The 24,130-nt window shown below is 50.2% G+C and overlaps 10 protein-coding genes and 1 non-coding gene across 11 annotated transcripts; 5 read left to right on the top strand and 6 right to left on the bottom strand.

The window, feature by feature from the left end:
• Positions 1 to 231: 231 nt before the first annotated feature.
• Positions 232 to 2,615, bottom strand: BDP55DRAFT_413183 (cellobiose dehydrogenase). The gene is made up of 8 exons (XM_060567386.1): positions 2,453 to 2,615; positions 2,230 to 2,394; positions 1,999 to 2,168; positions 1,459 to 1,948; positions 1,279 to 1,397; positions 932 to 1,229; positions 638 to 876; positions 232 to 571 (listed from the first exon to the last, which is right to left on the bottom strand). The coding sequence occupies exons 1-8, from the start codon at positions 2,493 to 2,495 to the stop codon at positions 332 to 334; spliced, it is 1,764 nt and encodes a 587-aa protein (XP_060433347.1). The 5' UTR covers positions 2,496 to 2,615; the 3' UTR covers positions 232 to 331.
• A 961-nt stretch (positions 2,616 to 3,576) lies between these two features.
• On the bottom strand, positions 3,577 to 3,674 carry BDP55DRAFT_t92. Its single transcript has one exon. It is a non-coding gene; the product is annotated as a tRNA-Leu (tRNA).
• Positions 3,675 to 5,103: 1,429 nt separating this feature from the next.
• Positions 5,104 to 5,861, top strand: BDP55DRAFT_691740 (uncharacterized protein; the record flags this gene model as incomplete). Its single annotated transcript, XM_060577020.1, has 3 exons — positions 5,104 to 5,240; positions 5,304 to 5,476; positions 5,509 to 5,861. The coding sequence occupies 3 exons, from the start codon at positions 5,104 to 5,106 to the stop codon at positions 5,859 to 5,861; spliced, it is 663 nt and encodes a 220-aa protein (XP_060433348.1).
• A 653-nt stretch (positions 5,862 to 6,514) lies between these two features.
• Positions 6,515 to 6,967, bottom strand: BDP55DRAFT_628952 (uncharacterized protein; the record flags this gene model as incomplete). Its single annotated transcript, XM_060571960.1, has 1 exon — positions 6,515 to 6,967. The coding sequence occupies one exon, from the start codon at positions 6,965 to 6,967 to the stop codon at positions 6,515 to 6,517; it is 453 nt and encodes a 150-aa protein (XP_060433349.1).
• A 287-nt stretch (positions 6,968 to 7,254) lies between these two features.
• BDP55DRAFT_712730 (uncharacterized protein) lies at positions 7,255 to 7,968 on the bottom strand (the record flags this gene model as incomplete). Its single annotated transcript, XM_060578216.1, has 1 exon — positions 7,255 to 7,968. One exon carries the CDS (start codon positions 7,966 to 7,968, stop codon positions 7,333 to 7,335), a length of 636 nt encoding a protein of 211 aa, XP_060433350.1. The 3' UTR covers positions 7,255 to 7,332.
• A 2,078-nt stretch (positions 7,969 to 10,046) lies between these two features.
• BDP55DRAFT_725796 (cyclohexanone monooxygenase) lies at positions 10,047 to 11,987 on the bottom strand (the record flags this gene model as incomplete). The annotated part of the gene is made up of 1 exon (XM_060579053.1): positions 10,047 to 11,987. The coding sequence occupies one exon, from the start codon at positions 11,985 to 11,987 to the stop codon at positions 10,047 to 10,049; it is 1,941 nt and encodes a 646-aa protein (XP_060433351.1).
• Positions 11,988 to 13,726: 1,739 nt separating this feature from the next.
• On the top strand, positions 13,727 to 14,901 carry BDP55DRAFT_725797 (uncharacterized protein; the record flags this gene model as incomplete). The annotated part of the gene is made up of 3 exons (XM_060579054.1): positions 13,727 to 13,929; positions 14,005 to 14,660; positions 14,726 to 14,901. 3 exons carry the CDS (start codon positions 13,727 to 13,729, stop codon positions 14,899 to 14,901), a joined length of 1,035 nt encoding a protein of 344 aa, XP_060433352.1.
• Positions 14,902 to 15,169: 268 nt separating this feature from the next.
• BDP55DRAFT_725798 (uncharacterized protein) lies at positions 15,170 to 15,712 on the bottom strand (the record flags this gene model as incomplete). The annotated part of the gene is made up of 1 exon (XM_060579055.1): positions 15,170 to 15,712. The coding sequence occupies one exon, from the start codon at positions 15,710 to 15,712 to the stop codon at positions 15,170 to 15,172; it is 543 nt and encodes a 180-aa protein (XP_060433353.1).
• A 585-nt stretch (positions 15,713 to 16,297) lies between these two features.
• Positions 16,298 to 19,051, top strand: BDP55DRAFT_702157 (S-adenosyl-L-methionine-dependent methyltransferase; the record flags this gene model as incomplete). The annotated part of the gene is made up of 9 exons (XM_060577940.1): positions 16,298 to 16,333; positions 16,518 to 16,662; positions 17,631 to 17,759; positions 17,815 to 17,890; positions 17,966 to 17,999; positions 18,021 to 18,100; positions 18,181 to 18,376; positions 18,416 to 18,600; positions 18,665 to 19,051. The coding sequence occupies 9 exons, from the start codon at positions 16,298 to 16,300 to the stop codon at positions 18,711 to 18,713; spliced, it is 930 nt and encodes a 309-aa protein (XP_060433354.1). The 3' UTR covers positions 18,714 to 19,051.
• A 159-nt stretch (positions 19,052 to 19,210) lies between these two features.
• Positions 19,211 to 21,613, top strand: BDP55DRAFT_653756 (tetratricopeptide). Its single transcript, XM_060574214.1, has one exon. The coding sequence runs from the start codon at positions 19,557 to 19,559 to the stop codon at positions 21,525 to 21,527; it is 1,971 nt and encodes a 656-aa protein (XP_060433355.1). The 5' UTR covers positions 19,211 to 19,556; the 3' UTR covers positions 21,528 to 21,613.
• A 540-nt stretch (positions 21,614 to 22,153) lies between these two features.
• On the top strand, positions 22,154 to 24,098 carry BDP55DRAFT_653758 (alcohol dehydrogenase GroES domain-containing protein). The gene is made up of 3 exons (XM_060574215.1): positions 22,154 to 23,540; positions 23,610 to 23,705; positions 23,767 to 24,098. The coding sequence occupies exons 1-3, from the start codon at positions 22,526 to 22,528 to the stop codon at positions 23,856 to 23,858; spliced, it is 1,203 nt and encodes a 400-aa protein (XP_060433356.1). The 5' UTR covers positions 22,154 to 22,525; the 3' UTR covers positions 23,859 to 24,098.
• Positions 24,099 to 24,130: the final 32 nt, after the last annotated feature.

The raw sequence follows: 24,130 nt of genomic DNA on the forward strand, positions 1-24,130 counted from the left end.
TTTGGAAAATGCGGACGTGCGAGTAAGCTGCGCGTCTGGGTACGAGTTTACAGGGATCGATGAACCTAAAGTGCTGAGGTTCTCCTTGATAGGGCGTATTCGCGTCAATTTCGATGTCTTCACAGAGACCATGATGACTGTCAACCACCGCTGAATCGCAGTGTACAAGTACTACCCGCTAATTACTAGACCGTCGGATCAGAAAGCTTGTCTGCCAGTCTTTTATTACCGAGGTTCGCATAGGCGAGGATGCCTTAACCAAAGCAATTGAGCGACTCTCTGAAGTCTTCACCACCACAATTACGGGCAAACACGGCGACAAAGCTCCGGTCTATTCATGAAGTTTGATGATAGCTTCCGCGACCTTCTCGGCAGCAACAACAATACCAGCTTGCGGATTCGCGGTAAAAATACCATTGAGTATTCCCGCGTCAACAACATGCAAGTTTATAGTTCCATAAACTTGCGCGTTGAGATCGACGACGGATTTACCCCCCTCAAGGGCAGAGTCAGTTCCAAGACGAGCAGTTCCGACCCAGTGATTGGCGGTACGGCCGGCATCAACCGCCAACTATTTACACGATTGAGTAAGCCCATGTTCATATCAACCTTCAGAAGGACAGCATGATTTACTCACATTTCGAACGTAATCTCGTACTTCTTGACCAGGGGCAGGGTTGATCATCGTGGCTCCAGGAATGGAAGAAATCGCCTTGACGACCCCACTAACAGTAGCCACAACGGATTCGAAGTCATTGTTTCCTTCGTCATTGAAGTAAGGAAGCACGCTGACATCCATAACGAGGGACGAGTTAATTGTGACGCGTCCCCTCGAAGTCTTGCCTAGTCCGAGGGCAGCTGCAATGCCGGAAGTATCTGTGGCTATTAGTGATGGTCATCTAAAAGTAGGGATGTTACCAAATGTACGCACTGTATGTCTTGCCTCTTTGTGGTCCGCCAACATAACTCGTCCATTGAAACCACCTGTCGATGCCGTCGTCTCCTTTGACCGCATCCCAGAAGATGGGATTGATGTTCGGGGCGGCTTGGGTCAAGATGCCTGATCTGTCGGCTGTAAAATCACTGTTAGTTAGTAAAGTCAAACCATCTTGCAAGGGCAGATTTGTGATCTCACTAAGATATGCTGCTGCATCATCTGGAATAGGGTTATTGTAAGCGCTGTTGAAGTTGTAGTTCACTATGTCCGGATGCTCGAACATGATGTTTGTCTGAACTGATTAGCTAAGGAGACATAGGGACTTTGGAAATGAGTGTTACATTTAAATGATCATCGAGGTTGTGCCCGACCGGAAGGTCAATCCATTGGGCAGAGTCGATGAGTGAATCTGGCTCTGCTTTCCGGACGACGTCTAGCTGATCTTTGGGGCCAATCCCGCCTATCCATATGATTAGAACTTCCGAAGCGGTCTCGGCGTTTGGTAGATGGAAATTTCTTACTCCGAAACAGAATCTTGGCTGTGCCAAACACTCCTGCGGAAAGAATAACTCGGCCGCCTGAAGTAAGCTTGACAGTGCCATTGTATCCGCCGTCACCAGAAGGCTCAACTTGCACACCAGTGACGCTACCTCCGTTTCTCTCGACCCTGGTGGCGAGTGTATTCATCCAAAGCTTGAAGTTTCCACGGGCTGCTGCTGATACCAGATAGGTCTCCAAGAGCCCTCCTCTCTCTCCGTGCTGGAAGAAGTACTCTGACTGTGAGATGGTTTTGATTTTGGCATTAGGCTCACTGTTTGCCGCAATGCTAGCCCATCCGTCACTAACGAGTACCTTCGTAATCAAGTCACTAGCCTCGCGATTGTATAGAATCTCATCGCTAGAAGGAACACTAGTCCACGGTACACGCTGGAAAGCTCTATCCGTGGCAGCGGAGAGGTCCTCGGCTTTCCAACCATCAGGAAACTGGGAATCCCAGTCCAAGCTTTGAGGCTTAGAGATGTCAGCCACGATAAAGAGACCGGAGGAAAAGACATGCTTACCTTGAACCAAAGGCCTGCATTGATGGCGGATCCACCACCAAGGACACAGCCTGCCATGGGCACGACGTCCGGGCATTTAATGTCGGTGCTGTCTTGCCATATGAGGCCGTAAAGGCCTGGGACGTCAAACCTTGTGAGATTCGAGTTTTCAAGCCATTTTCCTCTCCGTCCTATACACACAACCGTTAGAGCTTGGTGTTGTCAATATACTGGTGACATGAGTGGACGTACTCCCACCCCATCTGAAAGAAGATGGGGGTCCTCTCTCGATCAGAAGCACATTTTTGCCATTGGCAGAAAGCCTATCAGCAGTGACGATACCTCCTGGGCCACTACCCACAACGATGTAGTCAAAGGGGTCATCAGGTACATTTGCAGCGAGTAAGTTCATTGATACTAGGTAAACGGTCAGTGAGGTCATTAGGGCATCATGTCTTGAGATCTTGTAACGTACGATGAGCCAGAGTAAGGCCTGAAAGACCCGAGAAAAGTTTCATTATCAAACTCAGCACTGTTGTTCGAGGCGCGCAGGCTGAGAGTGAGGAGAGCTAGGTGAGCTTCCGTACTGGTGAACCACCAATACTTGCTTGATATATACCTTCAAGTCTAGATATGAGAATACAATCGATCTCGATCTGACCAGGTTGTAGGTCGGGGTTTGATGTCTCGGACTTGAGGACTAGGGGGCCAAAAAAACCATAATGCCGAACCCCCCCCCGGAAATTTACCACTCGTTAAATGGGTAAACAGCTCACTCAATCTCTAGGCAGTTATTCGACTTCGTGCGGATTTTCGGGACTACAAAGTACCGCGACCTTTCCAGATGGTGAAATGGATCGCAAGACTGATAAAAACCAATTTGTTTCCAGTGCAGCCTTGGGACTTGAAAAAAGAAAACCAGAAAAACCCATTGACCGCTTCAAGGACTGGTCCGTCTTGATACAGATATCATGTGAAGTACGGCCTGCCTGTGAAGCAACAAGAGCGAAAGTTAAGCGGAACCTTTATGTCTTTCTTTCATTTCCTAGCCAGATCATTGCGATATCGCGAATTATCACCGAGGCTTAGCACTCGTACCACGTAGGGATCACCTAACGGGACCTTTCTTCCTTAACGGTCAGTCTTGCGGTTTAGCGAACGGCAGTATGTACCTGGAGAAAATGGCTACGTGGTTCAGATTCTGTTTAGTATCAGTGACTGGGACTTATGAACTGCGGCGTTGTATGTTTCCGATATGCGAATGGTTACTACGGCCAGAATGGGGCGACTACTTGTCGAGAATACATGTATTTACGTGACTGCGTAAACTAGGCAGCAATAAAAGCCTTTCCAAGTGGGCTGAGTCACAAACTCTATGTTATTGAGTTTAAATTACCGAAACGACTTATAAGCACAGGGAAATAGTCATTCAGATACCATTCCTCGCTCAATCTCGCCTACTCACATCGACCAGACACATCTAACCGATAGAGATATGAACCCTCCATTCTTTTGCTAGCAAAAGGGCTTGGTTGGATACGGAGCAAAATTATGATCTACAGGATTAAACAGTGGTGGAGATTGCCAAAAACTTCAAAATGAAAGGGACGAGACTCGAACTCGCGCGGGTTGCCCCACAGGAAACAGATGTTAAGCTGACCTTAACCTGGCGCCATAACCAACTCGGCCACCCTTCCGATTGATGATTTCTCCCCTCCAGAAATACATCTATGTTCTAGGTCCATTCGATCGCAAGCTCAGAGCGTGTCTGTGCCATTCGCTGTGTTGATGATCACCTTACAAAACCGACGATCTTCTACTGGCTCGTATTATAATTCATTTAGCACTCTTCACTGTATAATGGTATGAATGACTTGCGTTTGGCGTACACTCTTTGACAGTGGCATGGACTGTTGAACTGCTGCACAGGAATCGCCTGCACCAATCCGAACGCGACTTGGAATCCTGCATGCCAGCAAATGTCGATGCGTCGAGCCATTCCGCGCAAGCGTTCTCTCGTGGTATAAGTATCATATTTATGTGACGTATGATAAGTATTGTGATGGGGGCTAACTGGAAGTAAGTCCTTGTGACTGCATTAAGAGCTGAAAATGCTTGCCCTGAGGTGTTCAGAGCATCGTCGCACTGTCCAGCGCCCCCTGGACTTGAGGACTGGTCTCACAGGCCTGGTCTTAAGTACCTTGGCTACAAGTGCGTGACCTGTTTGTACGCGGACTCTAGCAGTGAGCATTTGTTTGAAGAACAGACCCTCAAATGTCAAGAGAAATTGAAGAGGAAAAACGCTGGATTCCCACCAAAAGAGTATGGAAGTTAGAAATGAGGTTGGACATTAACATGGAGATCTCAAACCTTACTTAATGAAAGCGTGGATGTGCCGAGTCGAACCGAAGAACGCAACAGTGATAGTTTGAGACATCTGATCATCATCAGACGCAGCGCCAGCATGCATTGGCCAATGTCAAAAGATAGTAACGTCAATTCAGCCACAAATACTCCGTAGTGCGTAAATATTTGCCATTTCTGCGGCACGTAATCTAGACTGAAGCCATTCCGCTTAGATTAATGTCTATTTCCGTTTCCGGCCAACACCTGATTTCACCCAGACACTCCGCAGCGCGGGTTGAAAGGTGAGACAAATTCTCGGAAATCTAGAGCGGCGTGAGCGGTAGCACCAATTTTGTAGATCCGATCATGGAGATGATAGTCATGCCATCTCCTCGGGCCAGACGTATAGATCGGACAGATCTGGCCAAAGGAACTCATGCCATTCCTTTCGGGAGGGTGCGTGAAGTCACGGATTGTGATCATTGACGACCGGAAACGGAATGAAGCGTAGCCTGTCGTTATGCTCGAAGCCAAAATCCCAAGTCTTAGATCTGCCCTAGAGAGTCTGAGGATGGTTCCCGTGACCGCTATGTCCGCAAGCAATGACCGCCAAAATAACACCGAAATCTTTATTTAGAGGATACCGCAACTTAGTCGGGGTTTGAATGCTGAATCATCCAGACTGAAATTGCGCCAACTCTTTCGGCCTCTAATCACAGACGTCAACTTTATTTGGTAACAAGTCAATAATCATCAATCCCCTGTCGCCTTGAAGAAAAGATGGTTAGACTTTCCCTTTCTTGTCTGCTGTTCTTGGCGGGAATCGTTGCAGCGGCGACATCTCCGGACCAGACCTGCGGAGGTTCCAACGCTTACACCTGTCCGGGATCTCAATGCTGCAGTCAATACAGCTGGTGGTAAGTTTGAGGTGATGCGCAAGACTGCGAGAAATTGTCAAGACTGACCTAGTATACAAATAGCGGAACAACCGACGCACACTGCGGAACAGGATGTCAATCCAAATTCGGTAAATGCACAACTGGTTCTAGCAACAGCGGGGGCGGCAGCACCAGCACCAACGGTAGGGTCAGCTCGGATGGCACCTGTGGCGGCACTGCGGGATACACCTGCAAGGGAAGTTCTTTCGGAACCTGTTGCAGCCAGTGGGATATTGCGGCAACACAGATGCTCATTGCCTCAACTCTTGCCAGTCAAAGTTTGGCGACTGCAGCTCCGTCACCAATGGCGGCAAAACGGTCAGCCAGGATGGAGCTTGTGGTGGAACAGGTGGAAACACCTGCCGAGGAAGCACCTTTGGTGACTGCTGTAGTCAATGGGGATACTGTGGCTCAAGCACCGATCACTGCAGCACCGGCTGCCAGTCATCCTTTGGAACCTGCTCTTCTTCCTCTTCAGGTGGAGGGGCTGCTGCATCTTCCTCGGCAGCGCAGCCCGCGTCCACTGGCGCCAAGACAAGTCCAGACAACACATGTGGTGGCTCCAATGGCTATACCTGCCCCTCAGGACTGTGCTGGTAAGTCAAATACAACACCTCTTTCTGTCTTGCATCAGAACATTGACAAGCCACACAATAGCTCAAAGAATGGGTACTGCAACACTGGCAGCGACTTCTGTGGCTTTGGATGCCAGTCTTCCTTCTCACCGGGGACATGTTCAACCTGCGCTGGCTCGGCATGTGGTGGTACGGTGACCAGCAATCCCACATGTTCCGCGAACGATGGATACTGTTGGACACTGAGTTCTAGAAAGTTCCAAATCATTTGCGGCAGGCTTGCTTCGGGAGACTATCTTGGCTACGTTGATGCTACAAGCTTAGGCGATTGCATTTCAAAGTGCGCTGCAAACTCGGCTTGTTTTGCTGCTTCTTTCTACCAAGGCAGCAGCACAAGCTGTAGTTTGCTTAGCAGCTATCAAGGTTCCGCCTATGGTAATTCGGCAGGTGGCCAGCAAAATCATGCCTACGTTCGTAGTTCTAGCTGCGGATAAAATCACTTCGAAAACATTTTGACTCTTCATGTCGTGTGTAGCTAAATGTAAGTGTAGCCATAGTTGCACTTTGAAGGGGCACAATCATTGTTACACTTATTAGTCTTGAGATAGAGAGTAACACCAACTGTGAATTGGAGTTTACGAAGCTTGAGGTCCAACCACTAAACATTCGAGCCCACCCTTACTCGTTCGACACTGAAAGCTCACTCTCAGAAGGCCAAGCGTACCATTTAGGCACCTGGGTTCCACGCGATCTTCTGATGGACAGGGAGAGTTGAGCAACATCCTCTTTGTGCTTCTCACTGTCGACTTCCCATGCTGTCTTATCATTCGTATAAGTTCCCTCAACATCAGCGCCGCAATCATGCAGTTGCTTGACAACAAGCAGGGCAGTATTCCCTATTAAGAAGGCAACAGTAGCCATCGGCAGTATTCTTCCCTTTCTCCCACGGGCTTCTAAATTGGCGCCCAACCCGACTACGGTCTTAATAGTCATAGGAATCAATTCAGGACGACTCCCGTAAATTGCATGCTCTAAGGCATGCCTGCCACTATTATATTTCAGGCAAAGATTGGTATCATGCTCAGCAAGTATTTCAAGCACTTCTGTCTGACCAGCTCCGGCGGCAAACATCGATGTTGTCCAAACAGTTTGATATTCTATCAACTTTGCGTTCGGACTCTTTCTGAGTAGTGCCCTGACAGTATCCAGATTACCTGACTGAACAGCAAGGTGGATGGATCGGTGCGCCACCGCCGTGATCTAAGGCATCCGCATCGGCGCCTTTATCAAGAAGTTTGCAGACACAGTCATAATCCCCAGATTGAGAAGCCAAGTGAAGGGGTGTCATCTTCAGGTAGGCTATTGGCTCCGTCGGGGCATTATGAGTGAGGAGTATTCCAACACAGTCTCCGTGACCTGTTTCTGCAGCCTAGTGTAGAGGCGTCTTCGCCTTTTCATCTTCAAGCTTGACTTCCGCACCGCTGCTGACCAAAGCTTTAGACCACATGGCCGTTTTTGGCGGCTATAGATAATGCAGTTTGGCCGTTACGATCTCTAGCATCCAGGAAGATCCCACTTCGACCCAGTGGCCCGAAAATGTTCTGGTGGCCTGCTACGGCTGCCTGATAAAACGAAGTCCTCCCGAAATGATCTCGGAGGTTTCGACTTGAGTTCTCTGATAGAAAAGATACAATGTCGATGACACGGGTCTTCTTGTCGTCTCTTGAAATGAAGTTTCTTTCTTTCGTGCTACTCTCGACGACGTGAGCAGATAGTGCTAAGTCGAACACCAGGAAAAGTGTTCCAGACAGAGTGCAAGGGTACGCATAATCGGCGACAGGCTCGTCGCCTTTCGTCAAATTGAAAGACGGGTGATAAGTCGCGAATCCTACATACACCAATACCCCTAGCTGAAGGGTCGCCCCGAAAATTGCGGCAAAGACGAGCTCGCAAGTAGTGGACTGGCCATGAGTATTCAACGAAACGTTGGGTGAGCCGTTGTCTAAGTTGCGCGTGATGAAGACCTTCTGTGATGAGCCTCCGCTTGTCGGGTCCACGATCTGATTTTCTTCGGACTGTGGTGGCACCGTTCCTGACTCTGCTTCGCTAGGTTGAATGATTGTTTCGGTCATCGAATTATAATCATTTTTACCCCCCTGCGACGTCGACCGAAGAGTTTAGCATCCGCTTAGATCAAGTTTTGAGACATCAAAGAAAATTTCAATGTTCTTACCAACTTCATCAAGAACGTCATCCAAACTTCTGATCTCTACGCCAAAATCGCTTGGTTTAGACGAAGGAGGCTTCTTGTTTGGCAGTAGACAGATAAACTCATACACCTGACAACTTCGTGCCCATTCCAAAGCTCACAGACTTCTTCAGATGTAGAAGACATCAGCTCTACTTCTGCAGCCGCCAAGTTCTCTCGGGCCCTTCTCCATGTCACTACAGCTTTAAGCCGAGAAGGGCCACCAACTCTTATAGCGCTGACAATATTCGTAATGATTCCTAGGGGTGCCACAGCTAGACTGATACTATCAGCTCAGTCCATAGAGTCGCTCATGAACTGCATGGTGACGCGTTCTCCGAAAAGCGCTTAGAGTCTGACTCGGCAACCGCCATTAGCAGACTACTCCACAGAAAATCGTTTATCACATGTGCTAACGGTGACAAGACAGAAAACAGATTATTGGAAAAGTCGTCTCCTCCGTCTGCGGCAACGCAAGTCACGGCTAAGATGCCGAGCCAGGCACAATGATACACTCAGTGTACATTCGACGACATTTGTCACGAGATAAGTATGACTAGGGTGACGCTCAGCGGTAGAGATGGGGGTAGACAGGGATATAGGCATACAAAAGGGGCTCCCTCAGGGGCTTCCTCCTTTTGTCCTTTCCATAGTTGATTAGACCACAGTTGAGATGCCTGTTTCCATGAGCTACTCTATATGCTGATTCGTGACAACATTGTATGTGACGGGGACAGGCTGCACGTACAGCAACACAGGAAGGCCTTCAGTATCCGGATGCTCTTAGTGAAATGGCTACTTGTAACGATGAAGTCGACCGCATGTAGTCCTGAAACGGTATAGCCTTCCGTACTAGTTGGTGTGGTCTTCAGAGGGATTCGGAGAAAGATACCGTCATCTTGATCTTGGAGAAAGGGGGGATCTTGAGGCACATATGGGTGGCTTTGGAATGCTCGTCAAGCAACGGGGGAGTTCTTTCAATGTTCAATTGACGACAAAAAAAGCGTCTCACATCACGTGTTGCATGTCGCTTGAGTATTCTCCCTTCGACCTATGATAGTTGTGAATGACTGACGTGTTGTCTTCAGCTAATGCCGCATCTTCTGTAAATAGTAACCTCTCCGACATCCACTGATAGTCTCGAGGCGGCTACCCGCCCGGGTTGGGACGCACTGCAGCAATTCGACCGAAGTGGTCGGCAGGAAGCTCCAGTTCGCAGATCTAAACACTTGTCTCACTTCTCAACTGCAAGCATGGTGGGGCTTGGAGACCCAGGCATCCAGGGTATGACACGTCTCGAGGACGGCCCATAACAGTGCTGCAAGTGTATTGATTCGGATCGTGGCTAGGTGGCGATGGTAAGGACTGTGAGGTGTCTCTGATCAAATCGAGGAAAGGCTGATTGAGTACTAGGAGGCTTATCGAAAGTTGCTCTTTTGGCAAGAAATCAGCTAGCAAGATATGGCCTCTTGTTGAAAAAATGTGGTGAGTGCTATTTAGGAAGCGATTTGATTCCTATCGGGGAAAACCGCAAGAGATTCGGCTATGCCATGTGCAACGAGAGTAGTACCTATTTACCTTGGTCACTAAAGTCTAGATGGTCACCGCGTATTCGCAATTCAATTCGCTTAAGGGTGACCACCACTTCATTGTAGAAGAGAAATGGGGAATAGGGTCTTGAATTATGGCAATCTTCATCTACCTTAGTAGCTGCCGAGCTTTGGGAAAACCATACTCGAACCTCAATCCACTACTACATGGCCAGTAAGAATCCATCTATGTAGCTGCCCTCGTCCTTGAAACTCGCTCGTAGACCAGATGAAGAACGCAGCAGTCTCATTGCATCGCGGAGATTAGTGATGTTATGAATGTTTTCTACGGTAAGAAGTACTGGCTTACTTCCTATATCGATCGAGCCATGCACTGTAACGCTCAAGAATTAATCTTCAGATGCCACAGTCGCTATGATGTAACCTCGACACCGTTCATCATGCCATTGGCTCGCCAATCTTCGAGAAATCTCACATAGGTATTCATTTCATGAGGAAATGGTGCTCCTCTAGCCAACTTCATTTGCGCCTCAGATGGGGCTTTTTCGCCCTCGTTATTCATATAGCTTGGTGTGCAGATAGACAAGCTGGAGAACCACGCCGCATGCTGCATAATCAAGCCGACGTATGCCTCTTCGCCCTCCAATGTGCTCTCGATGACCACCTCGCTGGTGCTTTTCCCCGCGCGCTTCATAGCTTCGACAAGTATGTATGCGCAGTGTTGAGAGAGAACGTCCTGGGCATAGGCAAAATTTGCCGTGGTGCCGATCTGCAAGGGGCCGGTCAGGAACAAGTTTGGAAACCCATTGGTGAGGACGCCGTGAAGGGTGGACGGACCCTTGTTCGACCACTTCTCCGACAAGAGTTCGCCATTCCGGCCCTTGATAGTCATGTTGGATCTACTCGATGGCTCAGCCATGTCTGCTGCAGGCGGCCTGTATCCTGTGCTCAGGACGATGACGTCGAGCGGGTAGTCTGTGCCATCGACAACAAGCGAATTCTTGGTAGCGTGATCAACTCCCTTGCCGTTTGTATCAACAAGGTGGACATTTGGTAGATTGAACGCAGGAAGGTAATCGTCATGGAAGGTCGGTCGCTTGCACCATGCTGGGTACCACGGCTTCAGAGCTTCGGCGACTGCCTTGTCCTTCACAATCTTCTCAACGCGGCGTCGGACTCTTTCTGACCTTGGTGCATCTAAGGCTAGAAGACCCCCGATATGACCGGGAATGTCTTCTAATCCAAGAGGCTTCTCATGTGGTGCGCCGACAAGGCCTTTATAGGTCTTCAGCTTCGTCCAGCCATCATCTACCAAGTTCTCTTCTGCCTCGCCGCCAGAAACGAAAATATTGAAGTTCTCAAGGCGACGCTTCTGCCAGCCAGGACCGTCGGCAATCTTCTTCCACTCTTCTGGATCAGTGTGCCTCTGACCTCTCTCGTCTACAGATGACGGCGTTCTTTGGAAGACGTAGAGCTCTTTTGCCCACTTGGCGAGCTGTGGAACAAGCTGGATGGCAGTCGCACCAGTGCCGATGATGCCAACCCGCTTTCCCTCCAGGCCAGTGAGCTGAACGTTTTCGAGGTCCTCCGTGTTTCCACCAGTGACGTTGTAGTTCCACCGTGCAGTATGGAACATGTCACCCTCAAAGGCTTCGAGGTTCTTGGCCGCTTTGGGGTGGTTTAAAACACCGTTGGCGAGAACAACAAACTGGGATCGAACCGTCATCATGATTGGCGACTCATTCGGGCCGCGGACCTGCTCGATGACTACGATCCATCGCTTGGAGTCCTCGTCCCACTCGTAGCTCTTGATCTGTGAGCGGAACAAAGCCTTATCTGTCAGGTCCCATGTCTTTGCCATCCGGTTCGCATGCGCTCGCAACTCGTTTCCATATGAGTATCGATGCTTCGGAATATAGCCGGTCTCCTCGAGGAGCGGCATGTAGGTATAGGATTCTACATCGCACATGAGACCGGGATAACGGTTCCAGTACCATGTGCCACCAAATCCGCCTGCAGCATCGATAAGGCGAATGTCTTCGGGCTTGAAGCCGGCCTGGATGAATCGAATGGCGAACAGCAAGCCCCCGTAGCCTGCGCCAAGGACAATGAACTTGACTTCGTCGCCGTCTTTGAGGCTCGGTGACTGGGCGTTGAGCTCCTCGTGGTCGACCCATGGATCTTGTGCCAATTTGCTGAACTGCACGTCCGTTTCCATTTCGATGTACTGCGCGTTGCCGTCAGACCGCTGGCGTTTCTCCTTCTCCTCGGTGTACTTCTTGTTGAGGGCCATGAAGTCGACCGCAGCGGCGCCGGCCGCTGTGTCTGCCGTTATCTGTGGAGATGCAGCCATGTTGACGTTTATTTGCAGGTCAAACTAAGACGTAGTTGAGGTAGGTGAGCCTACTCAACTTCCTATTTATTATTTTGGAGGAGGCGAATCGTCTGGTTTTGAGTCGCCAAAATATGGGGGCACACGTCCGTTGAGAGCAGTCCAAGCGGTGTCCCCAAACAGCTCTAGTGACATCTTCCATGCTCTTGTCTGTCGTCTGGTCTCAATTGGGGTTCCCCAAGATAGAAGAGGGCCGAGCATCCCCGCGTACCACAATATCTCTACGCCGAAGCGTGATTGCGGGTCGTCGTACTAGAGCTTCAATCTATGGATCAGTCGGGGAGTACTGTCTACCCGACGAGCCATTACTCGCTTGGCCGGGAGGGACCAGTATCTCCAGATCGACACGGACGTATTCGTATTCGTTCGTCGCATTTCGAGTGCAACATAGCAACATCGCTTAATGAAAGATGCGGTAGTTGATGGTGGATCTCCTCCTCTACCGGACCGAAACGATCTCAGGATCTACATAAACCCGCCAGGCTTTTAAGGGTCCGACTTCTGCTCCGCTGCATGGGTAGTTGTTGCGGAGAAGCTGTCGTCCAAAGAAGGCCAGATATGACAAAACTCCGCTTGGCCTGGTGTCAAACACCACCTGCATGTCTTGGTGGGCTATATTAGCTTCGAGTCTTGGTATAGGTTCAAACTTCAGGGAACTGGGGGACGAACCTGCGTGTCCCGTCTAGACCCTTGCCGATGGCGTATCTGCTGCTGCATCATGAGTCAATGGTGTCATTGTCTAACGGCTCGCTGCGCGTTGCCCTGTGCAGAGCGCTCGGTTTCGAGACCATCAACGCGACTGGCCCACCGCTACGAGACCGAAACCGATCAGATGACCCCATGAGCGGGTAGTTCCCGCTAGACTACGCGGGAGCGACCGTGTGCCACAGTCAACACGCCCGTTGTCACAACTAACTTAGCACAAGATGAGGACCGACGGGCGATGTTGACGTTCATGCCCTTCTCGCCTTCAAACGTAACTCTTCCGCCGATGTGGTATCAAAACCAGGAACCAGCTAACATCAACTGAAAATTCAATGCAGCCGGTCTGTGCGTGGACTCGGGAACGGTGTCTGGGGTACCGATTACAAAAGGATCTATCCGCACGTTCAAATGGCGTAGATCAGCGCGCGGCCATTGGCTGTGGACCAGATCCTCCAATCAGTGCAGTCAAGTGCCTTTTGATGTCAATTTACAGAGTGATCCGAGAGCCCAACACCGTCATAGACGAGGTACATCAGTACCAAGTGAGTACTTACAGAAAGTAAGGTAGGTTTCATTCTCAGTTGGGGAATGAGAGAAAGGATTCCCCCAATGTTCTGCTCATGCTCTTTGCTCGAAGATTGAGGTTTGGATCTCCATGCAACTGCACGTCGACGGTCCACGATCTAACAACCAACTGACATTTTTATCCACTTTAGTATCCATCGCACGGGCGCACCACCGTTGTTCCCCTGTCCAACTCACCCTCAACCCCCTGACTTTACCCCTCAAGCGAAGTGAGGGGTTCACACAGCAGATACGGGTACTTAGGTATCTGATTATCCAGCCTGGTGCATCATCGCCGGGGTCATTGCCTTGTGTGCTTAGTGAATACACAGACCGAAGCTCTGCTTGTTCAACAAGAAATAGCCGCAGGTCCTTGAAAGCTACCTTTCCATACCCGCATATCATATCTGACTTCCAAGCGATTCGCGATCATGGATACCGCCCCAGGAAATGAACTGAATCTTCCTGACTACGATGACCTTCCGCCAGTTGAAGGCATGCCCAAGGGTTGTGTCTGGGGACTTTTCGACAAGGATGGAAAGAAAGACCTCTTCGGGACCTTGAACTTGCTCACCCCTCCAGTTGTGAAGGCAGCCAGCGCTAAGATTCACGATGGCGTATCCATCTCTTTGAAGTAAGACATCAACATCACCAGTGCATGCTACCTTATCTGAAACAAACGTTTCTTAGCTGACAAGATGGTTCATAGTTGGCCTCTGGATAGCATGAACAAGCTGGCTATCCCAGGACGCAAGCAATCGGTTCATAAGGTGCACTCGCTGCAGACAGGCGGACTCAGTCAAGGGGTTGGCTGGGACGACGAGCTGGAATTCAACACGCAAGGTAGCAGTCAGTGGGACAGCTTAGTTCACTGGCAGCATCAGCCGACGGGATTCGCCTACAATGGCTTCAAGCCAACACAAGAAGAACTATCAGCGACATCTACGGCAACAAATAAAATGCCCACCATTGACCACTGGCATGAGCGAGGTGGCGTGGTGGGTCGTGGAGTCTTGATCGACTACAAGGCATACGCTGACGCGAAGGGGATCGACTACCATCCCATGGATGGCTACCGCATCACTATCGAAGACATTGAGGCTGTAGCTAAACATCAAGGCTTAGGGTTCAAGCATGGCGACATTTTTTTGCTTAGAACAGGCATCACTGAGATCATAGATAAGCCTACACCGGACGATTTCGCCAAGTTAGGGCAGTATAGGTTGTCGGGCGTACATGGCACGGAGGAGACGGCCAAGTGGTTCTGGAACAAGCACTTCGCTGCTGTTGCTGGAGACTCTAACGCCTTTGAGGCATTCCCACCTGTCAAACCAGACGGAAGTCCAGCAGAGATGACTGATCTTGGTACGTCGTTGCGATATGCTGAAAGAAAACCATAGCAGGATGAATATGGCTGACCTTTGCTCAAGTCCTCCACCCCTACTTCTTGAGTCTATTCGGCATGCCCATTGGCGAGCTATGGGATCTCAGTCGTCTGTCGGCATACTGCAAGAAGACAGGGAGGTATTCATTCTTCTTGACCTCCGCGCCGATGAATGTTTCTTGTCTTGTAGGATCGCCGCCCAATGCCCTGGCCATATTCTAGACGGTGGCGAATCTTACGGAAAATCAAAGATTACACGAAGATACAAAGCAGAACGGTCACTCGTTACTATGTAGAACAGATGATGAACAAGATGACTGGAAACAATCATTATCATTAAAAGCTAATTGGTATCAAACATCATTGGCCCATCACGGAGCACAACTCTTCCCTTTCATGCATCCCAGCATCTAGTACCTCGAGCTGTCTCTGCCAATACTACACAGGAACGTTGTAGCGTTGCGGAAGTCACGGATACTGACAATCCTCCTCACTGCATAGCAGCATAGACGAAGCCGGCAGCAGCGGCAGCGGCAACAACCATACCAGTCTCCCTCGGTCCGGCGCCCTCGCTGGTGAGCGCGGCTAGCTTGCTGCTGCAGTAGCCACCAGAGGCCAGTAAGCTCTTGACCTCAGCCGAGATGATGGGAATATCAGTGCACTCGTGCCACACGGCCCGCATCTCCGACATGTGGGCAGTCTGCCATGACATGACGGCGTTTGACCAAGAGGTGTACTGGGCGCTCATCGAGTCCGTGACGGAGACGGTGCTGCAAGGGTCTACCGTGGAGTTGGCGACGGACGCGGTGGCGGCCCACTCCAGAAGGGCGAAATTCGGCGTGGGGAGGGGGTCGGAGCCGGTGACGGCGCTGGCGAAGGCGTAGACAGCGTTTGTACACTCGGGCGTGCCGCGGGCTTCAAGGACCTTGATGATCTTGGTCGGCTCGATTCTCTTATGAAGCTGGAGGTGGACATCGCCGACGGCGGCAACAGTTGCGGCGAGAGCGCCGAAGATGACGGTAGTAACGCGCATGTTGGATAGATGACAAGAGTCAAGTAGAAGACTGTTTCCAGTGTTGAGGCTCGGGAGTGCTCTTGTAAACAAAGAGTGACAACAAGATGTTAATAGTATTATTTGATTGATGGGATAACAGAACTGAGGCCGTTATTTGTTACTGGGACAGGCGACTATTTATCCTCGGGGAACAAATGTCATATGAGATCTATCGTGGGCTGATGCCTACGAGCAACCAGAGGTACCCTTGCCACATGACTCCAGCGAGGAAATGAATTTCCTAGGGCGAACTGAAAACAAAGCCGACCAGTTTCCCTTCCAGGTTAACTCAATGGCACCCAACAACATTATTTAGGACAAGCTTCTGACTGTGCCGCCCGGCTGCCTATGAAGCGCATCTTGGCGCTGAATGGGATTGAAATCTAAGCCGGTTGATAGGGCCGAAGGGGGCGGTTGGTTGCTGTCTGACCCCGTAATGAATTTCCGCTCTCAGCCGAACCCTGGTCCTGTCAGCCTAGGCTACCAGCCAACAAAACAGCGTTCACTCGGCATTCGGGCGGTGAGGAGGATCACGAGGAGATTCTGGGGGCTGAACACATAAGTATGTGGCATTGTACTCTCATCTCGGGCGATGGCAGAGTAAGTTGTCAGACAGCCAATGTCTTGAATAATACTGTGTCGCTCGTGTTTCCCCCCTTACCTTAGAGGTAAAGCCTCAGTGAGTGTCACAAGCTGTGTCACACAGAGAAAAAAGGGCTTGAATTGGATTGGCAGCTGATTTTGGCTTAGACTGTGAGGATCGGCCTCAATTCTCTCATGCCAGGGGTTCAAATTTAAGCGGAGCTGTGCCGGTACCTGCATAAGCTATGGTACCGAGACCTTCGAGCCAATTCCGCCGTTTGCTGACATGGGTTACCAAAGTCCCAATCTTGGAGAAAAGTCGACTTTGAGTTGGAACCCGTCACAGCGTATGCTCGTCATGACCGTAAAGTGAACAGGCCTAGAAGAATAACCAGCGACATGGCAAGCGCTGACTCTGACTACGATATAATATGTCGCCGCAGATTTATGGTGGTCAGCATTAAAGCATCATGGGTCAAATTCGACTACGGTGTCACATGCCATCGGCCTAAGAGCCCCGCAAGTGATGAATTTTGAAGTTAATGCAATCAAGGGGAATGACATGAAAATTTGGGGGGTGCTGATATCCACGTTACAAGCCTTGAAGTCTAGAGCTGGCTCTCGCGGATACCGAGTAATTTGCACATCGTGCAGATTACCGGAAGTTACACTTTTAAATTGACACTCGAACGCTTTCACCTTGGATTTTAAGAAAAAATCTATCGTTTCCGGGTTTCACCAGGTTAGCGATTACAGTGAAGGTGACCGGGAATTATCGAAGTGATCGTCGGCCAGATCAGGTACTTGGAACTAGGAGGCTGCTTTAATCAAGGCCATGATCAAGATCACTTTGCCCATCCATTGGATGATGATTGTAAATGAGACATCAATACTTGGATTATTGATGACAGAAAGAAGGTCGCAGTTGAAGTTGCATCTGTTTAGGTTGTTATCGTTACGTTTCTCTAGAGAACGATGATTGACGAGTGAATTTGAGTTGACACCTGTCACGAGTTATGGCACGTAGCAATGGGCATATGAAGTGGGTTAAAGTGGTTTGAAGCAACCCATCTAGAAGAGCACTTGAGAGCAGTCTATATACTAAGAGAATGTGATATCCACGTGAGAAAGCACGTAGAAAGGTGCTTGACAAGTGCTGATACCATTCCTGTTTCGTGACAACACCGGAGTTCGCACCGGAACTATGTGACTATAGTTACTAGCGTACTTTGCACCGACCGATGATGTATAAAAAAACTCAACTATATTGCGATATGGCTCATCGACCGCTGACGCTTTTTAATCGTACCTTTAGCTGAGACGGAACGCCTTGACATGTGTCACGGGTTGATGGTCAAGGCGATTGGATCGAAGCTTTATCTAGCGCCTCTCGACAAGTCCAAAGTGCGCAAAATTCTTGATATCGGGACTGGGACTGGCTTATGTGAGACGGGATCATATCTCATGATGTACAAAATGGCTGAACAAATTATTCACAGCGGCTGCTGAGATTGGTGACATTTTCACGGACGCGGAAGTCATCGGTAACGACCTAAGCGCTATACAGCCAAGCTGGTAGGTCTCCCTGGCTCATTCTGTTTGCATCCTTGATCTCGGTTTCAGGACGGCATTCTAATGACGCAGCTTTAGGGCCCCTCCCAATGTTCGATTTGAAGTCAACGACGTTGAAAGTCCTTGAGATGAGCAAAAGTACGATTACATCATATGCCGATACATGGCCGGCTCGATCCTCGACTGGCCAAAGCTGGTGAAGGAACTCTATGAGTCAGTACAAATATCCGGCTCTTGCTCACAACCTTGCAACTCCATGTCCTAGGAAGTCGCTGACGTTTGGATGAGATTAGCCACCTCAACCCAGGAGGATGGGCCGAGTTTCAGAAGATGATCTGCGAATACTATTCTGACGACGGTAGACACACCGCTAAGCACGCTAGTTGGGGCTGGAACAAGACCTTGGTGAGGACTCTGGAGAGCATTGGCCGCGATCCCAATCCCACCCCAAAGGTGAAGGGCTGGGTGGTAGATGCCGGCTTCCAAAGCGTCTTCCACCAAAAGTTCAAGACCCCCATCGGGCCTTAGCCCAAGGACCCTCACTACAAAGAGGTTGGTCTGCTCAACTTGGCGCAAAAACTGGAGGGTCTAGAGGCCTTCTCAATGAAGCTGATGTGTGGTGTTCTCGAGCGGACTAGAGAGGAAGCTCTAGCGCAAATTCAAGAGGTTAGGAAAGAGTTGAAGTCGGGTGTTTTCCATGCCTTATCTGACCTGTGAGTTACACCGAGCTGACCTTTTCCCTGGCATGTCTTTTCACTGACGGTTCTGGGTTGGTAGTCGTGTAGTTTGCGGGCAGAAGCCCTCTGATGAGGAGGAAGAGGCGTAGATCACAGGCACTATGCCAACCGCGCTGAATCGCCACAACGTAAACCGACGAGCGCATTTACCTATCTGGCACTTGACATACGGAAGAATTGAACATCTGTTGTTTTGCGATTCGATTCTTCCAACTTGCGAGTAATATACTCGCATCGCGGAAAGAATCAATCCTGATGTCGGGCATATTGGTGCAGGAGTTGTGGATCTGTAGAAGGGTATGAGCACCCGTGGGAACGCCTTGAAAAGCGCTTACAGCAGTCAGGGCATGTTGCCAAGGACCAAGAATGACCCAGATATCTTTCTCAAGGGGAACTTCAAGTCTCGAGGTCGTCTCCCTCGGCATAGTTGTGTTTTTTTAGAAAAAAAAAGAGAAAAAAAGAAGAAAAAATAAGGGGGGGGGGGGCTCTACCTAAAAGACGTGAGTAATCAATCGCATGCCATCTGTGTTGCGGTCATTCTGTTAATTACTGCTCCAACTGAATTCAGGACATCCCAGTTCATGGTATTGTGGATGGTGGGGTGTGGGTGGGCAGCATGACGCGGGAGAAGTCTGTGGAAATACCAAACCATTGGGCGAACGAACTAGTTTCTGAGTTTTTTGGTGGGAACAATCGCGGAGGCGACATGCGTAAATTTTGTCACGCAGATCGAACCCTAAAGCTTGCTCGGAACAACTGCACACAGAACTGGATCTTGCTTCGTGACCTTCTTGACCTCGGCAAGTCTAGTTGTTCCATCCCTGACAAGTAAGAGCATAAGGCAATCTTTGCGGCTATCCCGTACTATCTGATCCGCTACATATCACAGTAGCATCAACGGCAGAATTTTGTGACGCCAGCACTCCTCCGAAATGGCGCACCAAAACGGTGGAAATACGGTCTTGCTGACCGAGGAAGAGGCTCAGCGCATTCGGACCACCGTGCAAGAAACACAAAAGAAATGCTCAACGCAAAAGGGCAACGCCAGAGAGTTTCGGGATGCTCACGCTACCGTTAGCCAAGCGACGGGAACCTCTCTCATGATGGACATGGGTCAAATGAGTGGTCAAGGTCAAGAGGACACAATCCCAGCACTTGGTGTTGGACAGGCATACCCACCAAGCACCGCATCTTTGGAGGAGTTAAAGCCTATGTCGTTTTCGGAACTCACAATAGAGACACATCACCGTGGTCGTTCTTTGACAGTGCAGCGTGCGAGGCGCTGTCCTGTGGTGGCGCTTGCTGTTCGCTCATGGACTGTCGTTCAAGACGAGAAGGAGAAGGAGACTGAGCGCTTGGAGATGGTGTTGCATAAGACGACAGATGGCGAAGATACCCTTGAGTCGGCACGGCGTTTCATAATCAAGGAGCCGTATTTTACTCTGACGGAAGAGGGCGAGGCTACACTTCGGATCGATCACCCCTCTGACCTCGTCATTATCAATGAGGAGATCGTGAAAGGCAGCTTAACCGAGATCGAAGATGGAACTAAAGGGGATGAAATCGCAAGGAAGTGTAAGGATAAGGGAAACGCGGCACTACAGAAGAAGGACCTCCCTCTCACTCGGACAAGCTACACTCAAGGAATCAAGGTTGCCAGGCAAGGGCCTGTTCAGAAAACGAACCCTGATATCGCACGAGACATTGCGCGGAACCGAGCTCATGCACATCTCCTTATGGACCGACAAGACGAAGCCATCGCCGACGCTAAAGCTTCTCTCATTGGGGCCGACGACCAAAAGTCCAAGGAACTCGACAGCAAAGCCTACTTCCGCGCTGGTAGCGGCGCTTATAACCTTGGCCAGTTCGAAGAGGCCAAGAAGTACTTTGAGAAGGCCCACGAACTCGCGCCCGCGGAGAGAGGCGCTGCCGTCTATCTGCGCATGGTGGATATACGACTTCGCGAACAGGAAAAGGGGTCGTATGACCTACAAAAGATTAGGGCCAAACTGACTAGAGTCTCACCGCGGGCCGATGCGGCGACCTTCACAGCCAAGACTGAGGTCAAGGACAGCAAGGGACGAGGCCGTGGCTTATTTGCGACCTGCGACATTGCTGCTGGGGAGATTGTTATGGTCGAGAAGGCTTTCTGCGTTGTCTGGGGCCACGAGAGTGAGGTTTTGACCGCGATGACTTACGATATCCGCGATGACAAGATTAGGGTGGCGCCCGTCGGCTTGACCAAGGCCATCTCGCAGAAGCTCCTAAGGAATCCTTCCCAGATCGCAAAAGTGCTAGATCTCTACGGGGATTATCAGGGCGAGGTCAAGGCTGCGTCCGAGACGCCAGAAGGCCCAGTAGTCGACGTCTTCCGGATCCACGACATTGTCTGTCGCAACGCCTTTGGACCCGGCGGCCAGTACGGAGAAGAGGGCGCCAGGAACGCAAGCACGGGTCTCTGGGTCTGGGCAGCGTACATCAATCACTCATGCATCGCCAACGCCAAGAAGGACTACGTCGGCGACCTGATGGTTCTTCGTGCGCTTCGACATATCGCCAAGGGCGAGGAAATCTTCCACAGCTACGACGAGTCGAGCAACTACGAGGCGAGACAGAAGGCTCTTATGACGACGTGGGGCTTCGAATGTAGCTGCGCACTATGCGCTGGCGAGAAGACCGACGACGCTAAGTTGCGCCAGAAGCGGCAAATCCTACTCAACGACGCAGATGACTTTGTTTCGACAACACACTGGACTAACGCGAAGAGAATCACTATTGCCAAGGCTCAGCGCCTGGCTAAAGAAATCGACGCGACATACGAAGACAAGAAGTACGAGGGCGTTCCTCGTCTTGCATCAGAGAGAGTCCGGGAATGGCTCACAAAGGCAGCTCCTCGCAAGTGAGCTGTGAGCATGAAGGCGTAGAATTCTGCAATATTGGATAGACTTTTCGGCCTCGTTATAGACGAGAATAGCAGAAATATCGATCTACCTGCATTCACTATGGACCTACCCAGATGAGCCGCCGCATCACATCAAATCCTCTGGCTCATGCTGAGTGGACATTTCCACTAGCCATAACGGTGTTGCGGCCTCTCTTCGATGTTTATGAGTGAGATTTTGTGAACCACCTTAGCGTTATTAGCCCAGTCTGCAACTGACAACTGCTGTCAATGGACATCTTTCGCCCTCCTTTCTTGATGCTGTAGAACCTGCCGGAACCTCGGGGTTGAAATAACGAAGAAGCTAGTCCGCTCATCGCCGCGAAGCTGAGATGCTTCTCTTCAGTTCGACTTTGTGAGTCGACATGTAGGAGGCCTTAACTTCGGAGCACTCTATCAAGAACCCAAGGTTGTGGTGCGCTGATCATGTTACAATATATGAAAGCTGTCTCTTTTGGGGAGAACAGGGTTATTGCTCGCTGAGAGCGGAACCGCATGGGCTTTGCGGAACCGCAACTCCTGATATTGTACCATGTCACCGGCGCGACAACAAGGGGACATCGTCCCCCATGATCAACGAAGGTGTTCAGTTAGCCGATTGCGGGGGAAGACTCCAGCATCCGACAGGCTCTCTGTGAAGTCGGTCCTGGTTTCCGTGCATGCCGAGACGAACCACAGACTCAGAATCAGGTGCTTCCCCTCTTCTGCAGGCAATATCCCCACATCAGCCCCAGACATCACGGAATGTCAGCCCATTAGCTCACAACCTGCTCGTCACTCATATGATCTGACAATTCCCAGTCCAGATCCTCGGGATTGTTGGTTTCGATATTTACCAAGGAACGATCCAATTCCGCCATTGCTAGTGAGGAACTTACAGCCTGTTTGATTTCAGATGCCATTTGACTCACCTTGATTTGATCATATAACCTCGCTGGTAGTCACGAAATATCGTCCATCATGGCGGCTATATCACGAGTAGCCAAATCTTCTATGCTTCGAGCTTCAAAGTCAGCGTTACCTGTACTAGCGGCCTCGAGTCGAGCGACCTGCTTTTCCCCAGCCTTGACTCGTACAAATTTGAGCCCCGCCGGCTCATTGTTGATGCGACATCTCTCAACGATGAAGGCTCTTGTCTACGACGGCTCCAACTCAGTATCGTTGAAGGATAAGCCTCTCCCTACCATATCAAAACCAACCGATGTCATCGTCAAAGTCACCAAGACAACTATCTGCGGAACAGACCTCCACATTCGCAAGGGCGACGTAGCGACATGCCAACCAGGCACGACATTGGGCCACGAGGGTGTGGGCATCATCCACTCAACGGGAGCCTCAGTTTCACGATTTAAAGAGGGAGATCGGGTTCTCATCTCATGCATTTCCAGCTGCGCGACGTGCGAGTACTGCCGCCGGGGCATGTACAGCCACTGCACGTCCGGCGGGTGGATCCTCGGAAACACCATTGACGGTACCCAAGCCGAATACGTCCGTATTCCCCACGCCGAATCTAGTCTCCATCCGATCCCGGATGGCGCCGATGACTCCTCACTAGTGATGTTGAGTGATATCTTCCCGACAGGACTTGAATGTGGTGTGCTTAACGGCAAAGTCCAGCCAGGCGGTACTGTCGCTATTGTGGGCTCGGGTCCGATCGGTCTGGCGGCTATCATTACGGCTCAGATGTACTCTCCGTCTCAAATCATTGCCATCGATATGGATCCGAAGAGACTTGATGTTGCAAGGCAATTTGGTGCGACCGAAACCATTGACAGCTCCAGGACCGATGCTGTGACCAAGGTTAAAGAGTTGACTGAGGGTAAGGGCGCTGACTCGGTCATTGAAGCGGTGGGGATCCCCGCAACCTTTGATCTCTGCCAGAGCCTGCTCGCACCTGGCGGTGTCCTAGCCAACGTGGGAGTCCATGGAACCAAGGTTGATCTTCATCTTCAAAATCTGTGGGACAAGAATATTTGTGAGTTCAAATCATCAGGCTATTAAGACGATCAGAAGCGTGGACGTCCATTCTAACTCAAATGTACAGCAATTACGACTAGACTTGTGGATACAACAACGACACCGATGCTTTTGAAACTTGTCCAGTCGGGCAAGTTGCAGCCCTCGCAACTAATTACCCACCGTAAGGACCTCTACTACCGTGACATGCTAAAGTATGAGAACGTGACTGACAGGAGCCCCAGACTTCAAGCTTGGCGACATGGAGAAGGCATATGATACCTTCGGAGAAGCGTCTAAACACGGTGCTTTGAAGGTTGTGATTGATGTGGATTGAGACTCTGGAAACCATATATCCTTGTTTGATACCATAAAAAAATCCCAATCTTGGAGGGAAATTTCAGAGTCCGGATATCAGTACTGAGTGCTTAATAATAGTAGAGTTGTTGTACATAAGGTAATTGTGTGGAATATGGAGAAGCAAGTTCTCGTAACTCACCTACATAGAGGGCTGCCGGCGTCGTCCTACCCTAATCGCAGAAGCCAAGGCTGACAGAAATCAACTATACCAAATGGACCTATGCCTTTTATCAGTGTGATGTCAGTGGT

This window comes from Colletotrichum godetiae (assembly GCF_030913485.1).
Source record: "Colletotrichum godetiae strain CBS 193.32 chromosome Unknown BDP55scaffold_8, whole genome shotgun sequence".
NCBI lineage: Eukaryota > Fungi > Ascomycota > Sordariomycetes > Glomerellales > Glomerellaceae > Colletotrichum > Colletotrichum godetiae.

Excerpts from the sequence above, each read along its gene's own strand:
- BDP55DRAFT_413183 (XM_060567386.1), bottom strand. The coding sequence starts at position 2,495 with ATGAAACTTTTCTCGGGTCTTTCAGGCCTTACTCTGGCTCATC. Across the intron at positions 2,169-2,229 it reads TTCTTTCAGATGGGGTGGGA|GACGGAGAGGAAAATGGCTT; the intron begins GTACGTCCACTC and ends TTGTGTGTATAG. Across the intron at positions 572-637 it reads TACGAGATTACGTTCGAAAT|TTGGCGGTTGATGCCGGCCG; the intron begins GTGAGTAAATCA and ends TCGTGTAAATAG.
- BDP55DRAFT_653756 (XM_060574214.1), top strand. The coding sequence starts at position 19,557 with ATGGCGCACCAAAACGGTGGAAATACGGTCTTGCTGACCGAGGAAGAG.
- BDP55DRAFT_653758 (XM_060574215.1), top strand. The coding sequence starts at position 22,526 with ATGGCGGCTATATCACGAGTAGCCAAATCTTCTATGCTTCGAGCTTCA. Across the intron at positions 23,541-23,609 it reads TCTGTGGGACAAGAATATTT|CAATTACGACTAGACTTGTG; the intron begins GTGAGTTCAAAT and ends TCAAATGTACAG. Across the intron at positions 23,706-23,766 it reads CTCGCAACTAATTACCCACC|ACTTCAAGCTTGGCGACATG; the intron begins GTAAGGACCTCT and ends CAGGAGCCCCAG.